Below are 13,903 nucleotides of genomic sequence, written 5' to 3'. Positions count from 1 at the left end.
GCTGAGAAGAGTAGAATGATATATAACACACCTGAGATAGTGGAGGTTCATGCAAATCTAACTGCATTCGTTGAACTACCTCTAAGAAATCTTCAGCATGAAAACAAATTACATCTTTGGTAATACGAGGCTGATCAGGCCTAGAAAAGAAAATTAGAGTGAAGAACTCCCACCATCATTTCTCCTCACTCCTCATCCCTCCTTCTTCCCAACTAATTCAGAGCTTTTAACCAAAATAAAAGCAAATTAGGGCCAAAAGAAAATATCCTCTAAGAAGCATGTACGTTATTACAGGATGCCTCTTAAGTGATTTCTTTCTAAGAATTAAAAAAGGGGGGTCCAATGGTCCATTTCAACTTAATCAGTCTTACAACTACTACTAACCAGTTAAAAATAAAACTAACACATCCAGAGATCATGGAATTCAGAAGAGTCAGGAATCATGTGTGTGTGTCTTAACAAAGGTTAAGAATCCTTAGGCTAAATTATTATGAAGTAAAAATTCTTTTTACATATTTATGTGATATCCTGCCAAAAATTATGCTTCTCCTGCTTCTCAAGGAAAAATAAGATCACTGAAGAAATAAAGAAATAAAGTCAGTAACCCTACCATATCTTTGAACAGCAAGAAATAAGAAAGGATCCAAGAAACAGACTAATAGATCAAAGTAAAACAAAAATCTCACAACTAAGGGAAAGGGAGGTATTTATGGGGGAAGCATACTGGCATAATTACTGCAGTAAAATAGAACTCATACCTGGGAATATACATTTCTTTTTATACTGTCAGACATCTTGCTATCTGAAAGTCTCCAAAAAGAGCCTTTTGGAATAGTTATCTAGTTATCTCCTACCAAACAGCTAACTTTATCACAGCAGGTAAGAAATTCAGACAAAACAGCTTCAGAGGCATTAAAATGAATGAGTAGAATAGTCTTCATGGCTTCCCTCATCCCACAAAAATCAGAAATGTCCACAAAGACAAGGGAAAGGTACTACTTTATCTATCTGCATAGGTGTTAAGATAGACAAATAGGAAAGAAAATACAACCTCTTTTTTTTTTTTTTTTGCAATTATCAAAAGATAATCATAATGTTTATAACAAAAAATTCTGCTGGGAAAAATAAATGATAGCTAATCTTTCTGAAACAACTGTTTGTGAAAAGACTTTCCAATAAAACGAAATCAGTTACTTACCACTCCCCACAGTGCACAGCCTTCAGCACTCCAACAGCAGCTGTAGTCTGTCGCTCAAAGCCTTGTCCTATGTGATCTGCATGGGCTCGTGTCCTGTCTTCAAAAAGCATTTCACGGGGCTCACTAGTTCGAGGTAGGTACTGCAGGTTTTTTATTTCATTGGTAGTTCTGGTTTTTTTTAAACCAACAAAACACAACACGCACACAAGTGCTTAGTGAGTTCTTTCATTTTATAAGAGGGTTCAAATGAACACACATTTAAAGCCTACTAAGAAGGGTCTTAACAACAACACAGAGATGACTAATAATCATTTACAAAATGCAAACCTGAAATTTTTACAAATCACTTCTTCTCAAACCTTTCCTCACTGCCTTGTTGCCCCTCTCCACAATTTTTTAAATCCCTCTCTAAATTCCTCTCTTCTGAGGTAACAAAGGACTGTAAAATATGTAAACCTAGAAAAACTATAGAAAAATACTGTTACCTGAATGTCTCTATAGTTTGCAAGTTTTCCAGGTTGGGTATATTTACCTCACCACATATGAGACCAATCCCCCAATATCTCATATGCCAGATGCTAAAGTGAATCTTTGATCATTCATCTCATGGAGTAAGCAAGGGCAAAAACCACCTTCATAAGAAAGAATGTTTTTCATGAGTAATAAACTTGATGGTACTAATAAATAGAAAGGTATGTTTTGACTTACTTTCTGATGTTGGTAGAGTGAGCTATCAATGAATATGTGATATTTTATTCCAATGGAACTCATTTCCTAGACAGCTGAAAAAACAGTTTTATATTTTCTAATCAAATTGGACTAACTTACCAAGATGTGACATAATATGATCCCATTACCTTCCACTGTTATTATAGCTGCATGTCTTATAAATAGGTTTATTTGGATATAATACAATGACAAAACACAACTTACTAGTTGTCTATTAATGAACAGTGTTGTGTAGTAGTGCGTGGTTTTAGGGGAAAGGGGGGGGAAGACCACCAATGACATTATCTATAGCCACAGCACAATCAACTTTCTAAATAGATTTCATTAGCCTGATCCAAATCGATGCTGACAAAATAGAGAAAGTGTCAGTACGTTTCAAGGAACTATGTGATGGCTCAGTAGACGATATTATTCTAAAAAAATGTTATGTGCCCTTAAATAGGGGATTTTAGACAAGCAGAAACCTACTGTAACAACTACCACAGAAGTCCTAAGGTTAAAAAACATTCTACCATACATCTCTGTAAAATGAGAAGTTTGGAGACTACATGATCTCTGAGATGGCTTCCAACTCTAAATCTATTACCCTATGGCCTTACAGAAATGAATAAAGTAATGTCCTTACATTAGCCAAACTGCAAATTTCAAAAACTACTTTGTTTTCTCCCAATATCTTAAGATTAAACACAATACAGGCAGCTCTCTGACTTTAGAATGCTGAATTTACAACATCCCATCTAAAAATAGCTGGTCTCTGACAGGCAGTACTACCTTTACATTTCCCTCCAAAGAATAAATTATATCCTAAGTTGCCATGCTGGCAGTCACTAGAAGATGCTTTCCCAGGAACCAAGAGGTTGTCAGGGTATGGTGTTACATGCAGTCAGTTAGCTAGATATGTAAATGTTCCAAAAAACATATTTTCCCATAGAAACAATGTTAGGCAAATAGTTGCTTGATTCCAGAGTAACCCACAAAAATCTATTTAATGTATTGTTTTTGATCTAAATCTGCAACACCTGGTATAAGATGCAATTCAGCTAACTAGCAGTCTTAAGACAGTTATTGAAGCACTGAGAAATTAGTATGTAACTTACCTATCACCACACAACTAATGTGTGACAGATGTAGGAAGTGAACCAGGGCTTCCTGATTCCAATGCTAGCCCTTCTCTAACCTAGGCCATGCTGCCTTTAGTAAAATCTATTTTTAAATTTTATTTGATAGACCTGTGATTCTATCAGTGGAAGGCACTCATGAGGAATAAGGAATTCATTTTTACCAATGTGGATCAGTACCTAATCTATAACTTATATAAACTTGGAGAGTTGCCTAAGGCTCTGAGAGGGTAAGCAATTTTTCCCAGTCACAGAATACAAGGCAGAACTTAAATGCACATCTTCCTAATTCTGAAGCCAGCTTTCTGTCCATTATATTATGATGCCTCTCAACTCTAATGTGGAATACAGATGAAATAATATCATACAATTAGTAATATTTATAGAGCACTAATTCATTTATAGGGTACTAATTTATTATATGTCAGATTTATTAGATACATCTGGGAACTGGTTTATATTATCATTTTTATGGAAAAATGTTTTCAAGGTTCTAAGAACCAATGACCCATTCATAAGTTAGGACTCTAAGTTATGTTCTCAGCTCAAAGGCTTAGAACTGGAAGGGAACTTAAAGAGTTATCTAGTCTAACTGCTTCACTTTTCAAGTGAAAAAACTAAGGCCAAGAGTGATTAAGTGACATGGCACATAACAGTCAAAATTTGAACCCAGAAGTTGATATCAAATCTACTATGTTTTCCACATATATACCACATTGACACTTTTCACATTATCTTTTAAAGTTGAGGGTATCTTCTTGGTCTTTTTACAAATTTAATTTAAAAATTAAATTGGTACATTTTTATTATTAGCATAGATTCCTAAATATAACTTATGTAGCATGGAAACACTATGCGGACAACAAAACCAGGATTCAACATACCTTTTCCTTTTGAAAGGTGACTTTGGCATGTCAGCCACAGGGATCATTTGTTCTCCTGGACGTACCCACATGATAGGACCATCATCACTATCTTTCCGACTCTCTAATTTTAGACTAGATAGTGTTCCCCATGGCAGTGTACACTAGAGAGAAATATTTATATTAAAACTGATTTCAAAGTACATTTTCAAACACACTCTAAATTATAGGACAGTCATAAAATGCATACCATGCAAACAGATAGAAAGAGAGGGATAGTATACATTTGGTGGCAGCTCCATTTTTTTATGTATGGACATATAGAGAGATATATTTATACACATACACACACGTACATATACATTCATGTTCCTGGATATGCCCTAAAAATGGTTTTAAAAATCTGTCAAATAGATAATAATTTTCCTACCTTTTGTAGTTATTTAATTTTCAAACAACCAGTCCACAAGTATTTATTATAAGACTTACTATATGTATTTCTCCCCTAGAAATTCTGCAAAGCATTGGGAGATATAAAGACAAAAACAAAACATTTCCTGCCCTTAAGGAGCTGACATGCTATCTGGGTGAACAGCATATTCACACCTAACTAGATACAAAATGCATGCAAGATAAATACAAGGAAATAAATACAATGCAAATGTGAGGGGGAGGAAGTAATATTATCAGAAGAGGGGAGACACAGGATGAGGAAAAAAACTTCTCTGGTGGTGTCAGTCCTGAGCTTTTAAGGATTTCTAAAGAAAAAGAGTTGAGGAAAGATTACATTTCAGGCACTGGGGGACAGCCAGTGCAAAGGCACAGACGTGGGATATGGAACAACATGGAGTCCAATCTAGCTGAACCAGAGAGAGCATGAAGAAGAAAAATGTGTGGAAAAGTAGACTGAGACCAGTTTGTAAAGCACTTTAAATGTGAGAAAAGTTTATATTTGACCAACAGGGAGCCACTGGAGCTTTGTGAGCAGGGAAGTGACATGGTCAGACATAAATGTCAGAAAGGTCACTTTGGCAAGAGGGAAGAGGGAATAGAATGGAATTCGGGAAACCAAACAGCAGGCTACTGTGATAATCTGGGTGATAGTTACTAAGGGCAGGAATGGAAATACAGAGATAAATGTGAGAGATGTTGTAGAAATAAAATCAAGACTTGACAAGTGATTGAAGAAAGAGATGAGGTAGCATGAAACGGGGGGGGGGGGGGGTAGCTTTGTGATTGTAAATGTGAGTGACTGGAAAAGTAGTGGTACTTTCAAAATTTTGGGTGCAAGATACTAAATTCTATTCTGGATATGCTGAGCTTATAGTGCCTGAAAGACATTCATTTGGAAGTGGTCAAGAGACAGTTGGCAAAGCAGAAATGGATTTCAGGAAAGAGGCTAGGGTTTGATAAAGAAACCTAAGAGTCATCTGCATAGATATAATTGAAGCCATGGGAGGTAATGGAAATCACTGACCTCTTGACAGAGCTTTAGGGTAATAGCCACAGATAAGGTATAAAACATGAGTTGTAATACTGCAAAGGAGACTGAGGAAAACTGGCCAGACTTTAGGAAACAAAAGAGAACAATGTCAGGAAAACCTACAAGGCACAGAATATTAGTAGAGAACAGTGACAATACTGATGAATGCTACAGAGAGGGAAAGACAGATGAGGGTTGAGAAAAGGCCACTGGATTTGACAATTAAGTGATCCCTGAAAGCTTTGGAAAGAACACTTTCAAGTTGACTGATGACATCCAAAGTCAGATTACACAAATGAATGAGAAAAGAAAAAATAGAAGTATAGATACAATTTTTTCAAGAAGTTTGACTATAAAAGGGAGGAGAAATGTAAGAAGATAGCCTAAGAGTTTTAAAGTTTGTGTTTTGTTTGGTTTTTGGGGGATGGAGGAGGGAGGTATGTGAATTATGTGTTTATTTTCCCCCAAATCACATAAGCTAAAGCAATAGCAATCAGTAAACATCAGAAGGAAGAATTTCCTGATCATTAGTAGATGCCTGTAAAAATGAAAAGAAAAGTTATCAGTTCAAAAAAAAAAGTAACACTTAAGTGTGCTTCATTCACTGATAATGACAAAAGAAAACCAAATCCAAACTAAAGTTTACCTTTGCTTGGCTCTCAACTGAAGAAGCCATCTCTTAGATTAGGATTTTTGGTGGGAAAATAAGGACTACTTACTGGAGTGAAGGCAAGAGTTGATCAATTAAGGGCTACGTAAAAGTGTCTTAAAAAATTTAACTCCAGTAAAAATGAAACCACTTTATTTAATAAATAATAAGTATCTAACAACAAACACTTAAAATACAAGCCATATTATGCCCAGTTAAGTGGGAGGTGTAAAGGGAATTGGGGGTTGTTGCAGAGAAGAGGCAAATGAGACTGGAACACAAAAAGAGGAAAGAAAAGAGTGTTAGGAGAAGGAAACAAAAGAACAACACAGAGACACCATCTTCACAAGAAGGAAGAGATAAGCATATACAGAAGGATTAAAGGAAGGAAGCACAGAAAGAGTCATTTCAGAAAAATTCAAGTGATTCACAGCAAGTACAACTGAGAGAAATTCACGTTACGTAATGCTATGGGGTTAATTTAGCATTTTAACTTCAAGGTGTGTTAATCAACTGACTTTTTAAATGACTAGCCACTTATAATTAAATAACTACAGCGGTCCACAAATCGTAAAAAATTATTTTCTGGGATGTACAGGCAATGGTCAATGAATTTCAGCACAAGAAGAAACTGGAGTACTCATTAAGCCAACCACTTTATGCCATTAAGTTGGAAGAAAATGAGGCCTAATATAGTTCTGTGACATTGCCTGACTTAACATAGTTAGGCAATAGTAAAACCCCAACTCCAAGTTTTTCTGATTTCCCTTTCCATCATACATAACTGCTTCCACACCCCCACATTCTGTCTCTAGCTTTATTTTCTTTTAGTCCTGATATTTATAGGGTTGATAAAATTGAAAGGAAAAGTGATTACTTAATCAAGAACTGATAAATACCATTTACTGGTGTGCTACTTAACTTCTCAGTTATAGTTATTAGCTTGTTAGAAGTGGAAAGTGGAAAAAATATTTGCTTATTTTGTGGGCTCTGCTATTTTCTTCTAATTTAAACACTACTAAAATTTGAAGTATCATATATAATCTTTAATCTTGCCTCCAAGTAGAACCTTTAAATTATTATATTTAGTAAAATAAAAATTTTTAAGTCAATAGCTTCCAGGGTTATACATTAATACTAAATGTACCATACACCTCACATCACCTTCCATCATAATTTACACTCATATGATGTTTCAATTCACAAAATATTTTCTTCACAATTACCCTGTAAAGGTAGGTGATGAAAGCAGTATTATCCCCATTTTGCATATAAGGACATTGAGGCTGAAAAAGGTTAAATGAAATTCCTATGGTCACACAACTGTAAGATCTAAGAGCTTAGACTCAAACCTAGTTCTCTGACTCTAAGTTTGCTGCTCCTTCCACTATGCCTCATACAGAATTATACCACACACATACATACATTTCTGAAATTTCCCTTACTTTTAAAAAAGGTGAATCTTCCAACATGTCAAGAAACTCTGGAAAGTAATCTCCCACTTCCTCATCCACTGCTCCTACCAAGCTGATCTGTCGCATTGGGCCAGCTCGATATGTCCCATGGGAATAGGTTCTTTTTACCTAAAAGGAAGAGTATGAGTTAGTATCATCTTATGCTTATTTCTTAATACTCAAGGGGAAATAAATGGTATTTTTTATCAATTAGTTCTGCCCTCTATGAAATACAGTATGTAATACTGCACACTGAGACCAAAATGTATTTTATTACTATTACTACTCGCTAATTAGCTAGTGTTTTGTTAAATGCTTTGTAAATAATATCTCATTTGATACCTCACAATAACCCTGGAAGGTAGGTGCTATTGTTATAATACCCACTTTAAAGATGAGGAAACTGAGGCAAAAAGAGAGATTAAGAGCCTTGTCCAGGGTCACAAAGCTAGTATCTGAGGCTGGATCTGAACTCAGGTCTTCCTGACTCCTGGTCTGGTATTTCACCTACTATGCTACTTAGCTTGTATTAGAAAATATTTTGGAGAAAATTAAAACTAAAAGGAAAAGAAAAGTTTTTGTATTGTTAATGGTTTGGTAGCAGTAAGACCTCAGTACAAGCCCTATATACCTGAAAAGGAACATTCCTTATAGAGAGCAACCTTAAAAGTAAACAGGAACACAATATACTGATCCATTTTAGTTCTTTTATACTTTTAAACATTTATTTCTACCAATTTTAGTGAACAGTGCCCTGTCAGTAAATAAGGTGCTTGAATTTCCACAAATACGTTTCATTCTTTAAAGGAAAAGAATCTAGCCTTGTTCAAACTGTAGATATACTCCAAGAGAACAAGGCATAGTACCTTTTCTAAAATAACAAACAACTATCTGCAAGACAAATACTAGCAGAATTGCCTTTTTTTTTCAATTGGTGAGTTCCTTCCAGGAACACCATTTTAGAGTTGGAGACTTAGCCATCATCCTGCATTCTTCTGAATGTACATCCTCTGTACTTCTCAAACTCTAGGAGCTGCTAACATGATAAAGCCACCTTCTCACACTACAACTTTCCTGAGTTCTTTGCCCTTCTAGTCCTGAAATGCCCCTCTGCATCCCTGGCCTCCTCCCATAGGCAAGGGCTTCCACTTTGATAGTGGACCTTGACAGGGCTTTTGAATCTCCAGAATTCCTCTTTATAGACTTGCACAGTTAGTATTGATATATTTGAGAGAGCAGGGGGGTGGGGTGGAGAAAAGAGACTCTCTCAAGTTTGCAAAAGCACTTTACCAATATCTCACTTAATCTTTTAACAACAATCCTGGGAAGTAGGTGCTATCCTATTTTACAGATGAGAAAACTAAGGCAGAAAGAGGTTAAATGACTTGTCCAGGGTCATAAAGTGTCTGAGGCAAAATTTGAACTCAGGTCTTCCTGACTCCAGGTCAAATTCTGTCCACTACAATACCAATGCAAAGATTGTTAACTATGACATAGTATAGTTGTGGGTAGCTAAGTGGTGCAGTGGTCTGGAAGACCTGAGGCCAAATCTCACCTCAGACACTTGACACTCACTAGCTGTGTGACATTGGGCAAGTCAACTTAACCCCAATTGCCTCATCCTGGCTCATCTCCTGTCATCCTGATGAATATCTGGTCACTGGATTCAGGTGGCTCTGAAGGAGAAGTGAGACTGGTGACCTGCACAGCCCTCCCTCACTCAAAACAAAGTCAAGTACAAGTGACGTTATCATTTCTCTGATGGCATGGTCTTCTTCGGCAACAAGGGACAAATACACAGTAATATAGTTACCTCTGAACCAAAATTTGCCTATCAGTATTACAAATTTAAGGTTTACTAAACTGTGATAAATTCATTTAACACAGTAATAAATGTGCACCCCAAGATAATAAATGCACACTCCTCCCCAAGAATTTGGAGGTTTCTCATCATCTTGCACCCACTGTACTGCCCATTCAGTTCCCAAGAAATGAAGAGTACTTGGATTTTTCTATTCTGTGCATCCCTACCTATTAATTTTAATTGTGTAAACAACATTAAACCTTCTTCTGGCTTAAGAGTTTGGATATCCCCAAAAGCCTGAATGTTTCTGATTTTATAATTAAGACTATAGTAAAACAGGATTCATGTATCAAATGTGTCTTATAACAAGCTTTTCAGGAATAAATCTACTGTTAAGACAAGAATTAACTTGTTTATGATTCATATTATTTATTAGACAGTTCTACAGCCTCAGTTCTATAGCCTGCTAATAGTTCTAAGAAGATTTGAGAGAACCCATTTACGTTGTAAGATAAGTAAAAATAAACAACTTCCATTTGCATCTCACTTATAGATTTCCAAATCTCTTTTTAAAAATTATCTCACATGCTACTAAGATAAATAGTGGAAGAAGCACTGGCCCAATTTATCTTTCTGGACCTTGGTTTCCCTATCTGTAAAATGATGATCTTCCAGGTCTTTTCTAGTTCTAATACTCCATATAGCTTATCAAATTAAGACACATAGAAATTAACAGCTTTTGTTTCCTATAAAAAGAGATATTTAGATTAAATGAAGTCTACAGTCCCATCTAACTCTAAATCTAATAAAATGTAGGCTAGTATTCCTCCTCAAAGAGAAAGAAAATAACTTCAGGAATTCCTCACCACTCTCCAAGTTATCAAAGAGATAAAGTGTTCCGTAAGAGTGAAAGAAATGTTTCTGGGTAGAAACAAAAGTCTCAAAAGCCAAAAGAGACATTTAACCTGTCAGGTGTTCTGAAGGTAGAATGACACACAAAAGAAAGGGTAAGCACAAATCACTAGGCACTAAGTCACAAAAACAAGGCTCTTCACATGAAGAATGGGGAAATGAAAGAGGAAACAACACCCTCTAAAGAGGAAGCAGCTGCTTTCCAACTCCAAGAAATATTAAGGTGAATCCACATCAGGAGAGAGATCACTTAAGGTCAAAGGAAGAGGAGTCCAATAGTAGGGGTTGGTGACTTCCTGCTAAAAGATCCAGAGACAGCTATTTACAGGACTCATGTTAACAGTAGAGAAGTAGGCTGTCCTCCTACAGTATGTATCCAGTATGTGACAGAGCAGATATCACACAGTTGCCAAAAAGACTTTGCTAAGGCATAGGTCTGATTATGCTACCTCCTTGCGGTGGGCCCAGCCTCACTATCCCCAGAACCCAGCCACAAGAAAGATGATGACAACAAACCTCCAGAAGGATACATTTCTGCTTGTAGGATTAAATACAAATTTCTGTTTTGTATTTAAAACCCTTTACAATCAGACTCCAATCTACCTTTCCAGACATTATTTATTGTTTCCTTTCACACATTTTACAGTCTAACTATACTGGTTTACTTTCTATTCAGCAAATGACCTTTTAATCCCTAGCTTACTTCAAAACTCAATTCAAGAGTCATCCTTTTACCTGAAGCCTCTCCTAGCTCCCTAATTGCTAAGTGCCCCTTCCATTTCCTTCCATTTACTGAGTATATTTTTTGTATTTATTTCAATTGTTTTTCAGTCTTGTCAGACTCTTTGTGACCCCATTTGGGGTTTTCTTCACAAAGATAATGGAATGATTTGCCTTTTCCTTCTCCAGCTCATTTTACAGATGAGGAAACTGAAGAAAACAGAGTTAAGTGACTTGTCCAGGGTCACACAGCTAGGAAATGTCTGAGGTCACATTTGAACTCAGGAAGATGAGTTTTCCTGACTCCAGGCCCTGTACTCTCTCAACTGCACCACCTAGCTTTTTTATTTATATATGTACATACAGACATACCTCATCTTATGGTGCACAGCAGATATTGCAAATTTTATAAACTGGAGGTTTGCAGCAATTGCATTGAGCAAGTCTATCGGCACCATTTTTCCAACAGCATGTGCTCATATCATGTCTTTGTGTCACATTTTGGTAATTCTCAGAATACTCCAAACTTTTTTATTATTATTGTATCTGTTACAGTGATCTGTGATCAGTGATCATTGAAGTAACTGTTGTAATACACTTAAATAAAAGACCGTGAATTTCAATAAATGTTGTGTGTTCTGTCTGCTTCACTGATCAGTTGTTTCCCTGTCTCTCCCAATTCCCTGGGACACAAGAATATCTAAATTAAGTTAATTAATAATCCTACAATGGCCTCCAATTGTTTTTACATGAAAGAGTCAAGCCATGCAGCAAATGTCATTGTCTTACTTTATAAAGAAATTGCCATAGCCACCCCAACCTTGAGAAAGCACCCAACTGCTCAGTCAGTCAGCAGCCATCAGCATAGAGGCAAGACTCTCCACAAGCAAACAGATTATGATTTGCTGCAGATTCAGATGATGGTCAGCATTTTTTAGCAATAAAGTATTTTTAAATTAAGGTTATATACATTTGTTTAAGACATAATGCCATCGTACACTTAACAGTATAGTGTAAACAGAGTTGTATGTAAGGAGGATTTTGTTATCCTTTTTAGACTTTAGTTTCTCAGGATCCATGCCATGAGAACATCTAGTTTCCAGGTGTTAGATAATAATTCCTAGAATAATCTCCAGGATCCTAGATAGTAATTCCCAGAATCAGAATGACAGACAGTCCTGCTGAGACTGTGCAGTGAGATACAGGGATAACATAACTGATATTTACTGCACTTGAGCAGAAAGACGGACCTGTGAGCTTCATGTTGGCAAGACGCCTTTCTTTGTCTGTTGCCCTATAAAGCAACTGGGCACTGGTCAGTGCGTGGGGAAACCAGGGAAAACACACAGGGGAATCTGTGTATGCCTTGAACGGCTCCCATCAAGGCTTGAGGGGATTCAGGGGAGTGCACAAGCTATGGCTGTCTCGATTGACCCCATCGACCCTGCGAGAAGAGTGACTAGGGAATGCTATAGGAGCTGGTGCTCTCATTATCAGCAACCCTCTGAGAAGACTAGACTAGAATAAAATAAGATTATTAACCCCTCCAAAGTGGACTTCCTGTCTGACCAGATCAAGAGTGAACCTGTTTAGAGGCTGGAGTCCAAAAACTCCAGTGCTTCATGTGTGTTATCTGTGAAACAATGGTGTAGTCAATACAGTGTATACATAACATAAAAGTTATGTAATGGGAAACCAAAGAATTCATGTGATTCATTTTACTGTAATATTTGCTTTACTGCAAACCCACAATATCTTCAAGGTATGTCCATATATGTATATACACTTATAAGGATCTCTGTTGAATGTAAGCTCATTGAGGGATTTTTTCTTTCTCTTTGTGTTATCAACACCCAGCACAGTATACGATAAGATAGTTAATAAATGCTTGTTGACTGAATATATTTTAACAAAACTTGCATGTGTAGGCCACAACTATTTCTAGTGATATGTTTTAAATATTACATGGAACTACTTCAGTTGGGTCAGTATGAAAAACTTAAAATACTGAGTCAGATAGCTAAAAAAGTTTTTGAGACATTTTGTAATTCAAAGTCAATTTACTATTCCAACATGATATATTAAAACAAAATTCTATTTTTCACCAAATAAGTTGTGGCAAAAAAAACCCCCCAAAACTTGAATGTAGTCATTTGGGGTTTTTCCCCCCTCCAATAAAAAAAAAATCAATTTAACATTTTTTGTAAAATGTAAAGCATTAATATATATATGTGTGTGTGTATATATATATATATATATATATATATATATATATATATATATATATATATATATACACACATACACACATAGAGAGAGAGAGACAGAGACAGAGACAGAGAGAGACAGAGAGAGAGAGAGAGGGAGACAGCACATTAAAATATTATACTATTTTAAGTATCTTGCTAACATTTTTGTCAGGCAGTTGCTATTTTTCCTTTTAAAAATGAATGAAATATTTGCTGAATCTCAGATATGCTTTTATTTCATTTAGTGGAATGACTTTTATTTTCTACTGGAAGGAAGTAAGAAAGTTAGTAATAGGAAAATATCAGGGAAAAATAAGAAGAGAGGGGGAAAGTCTGAAATTACCAAAGAAAGATCTTAGGAGGAAGAGAAATCAAAAGAACATATATGCATAGGCAGATAAACCAACAAGTAAAATATTAAAAACAGAAGGGAATATAGCCTCCATATCAAGTAGAAGACTTCTGATATCAATGAATAAATACTGAATGACAAAGAGGTTAAGTAACTACAGAAAGTCACACAATTCTTAAATAATTTTTTAAAAGTATTCCTTTATTTTAAAATTAGCACAAGTAACTGCAAAATTCACCTAAAATATAAAGGAAAATCACTGCCCTAAACCCTACACACACACACACACACACACACACACACACACACACACACACACACACACACACACACACACACACACACACACACACACACACACACACACACACA

At 36.0% G+C, this 13,903-nt stretch overlaps 1 protein-coding gene across 1 annotated transcript in view; it reads right to left on the bottom strand.

Moving 5' to 3' along the window:
- The window catches only part of RSBN1L (round spermatid basic protein 1 like), an 84,618-nt gene that overhangs the window by 2,289 nt on the left and 68,426 nt on the right, over positions 1 to 13,903 (bottom strand). Inside the window, exons 4-7 of the mRNA XM_072653175.1 lie at positions 7,486 to 7,623; positions 3,930 to 4,072; positions 1,199 to 1,366; positions 32 to 140 (exon numbers count right to left, since the gene is read on the bottom strand). Coding sequence (XP_072509276.1) covers positions 32 to 140; positions 1,199 to 1,366; positions 3,930 to 4,072; positions 7,486 to 7,623 — 558 coding nt within the window. The remainder of the gene's footprint in view (positions 1 to 31; positions 141 to 1,198; positions 1,367 to 3,929; positions 4,073 to 7,485; positions 7,624 to 13,903) is intronic.

Source organism: Notamacropus eugenii, chromosome 3 (assembly GCF_028372415.1).
Source record: "Notamacropus eugenii isolate mMacEug1 chromosome 3, mMacEug1.pri_v2, whole genome shotgun sequence".
NCBI classification, from domain to species: domain Eukaryota; kingdom Metazoa; phylum Chordata; class Mammalia; order Diprotodontia; family Macropodidae; genus Notamacropus; species Notamacropus eugenii.
The sequence above is the reverse complement of the archived record's forward strand: the minus strand, read 5'-3'. Positions and strand labels throughout refer to the sequence as shown.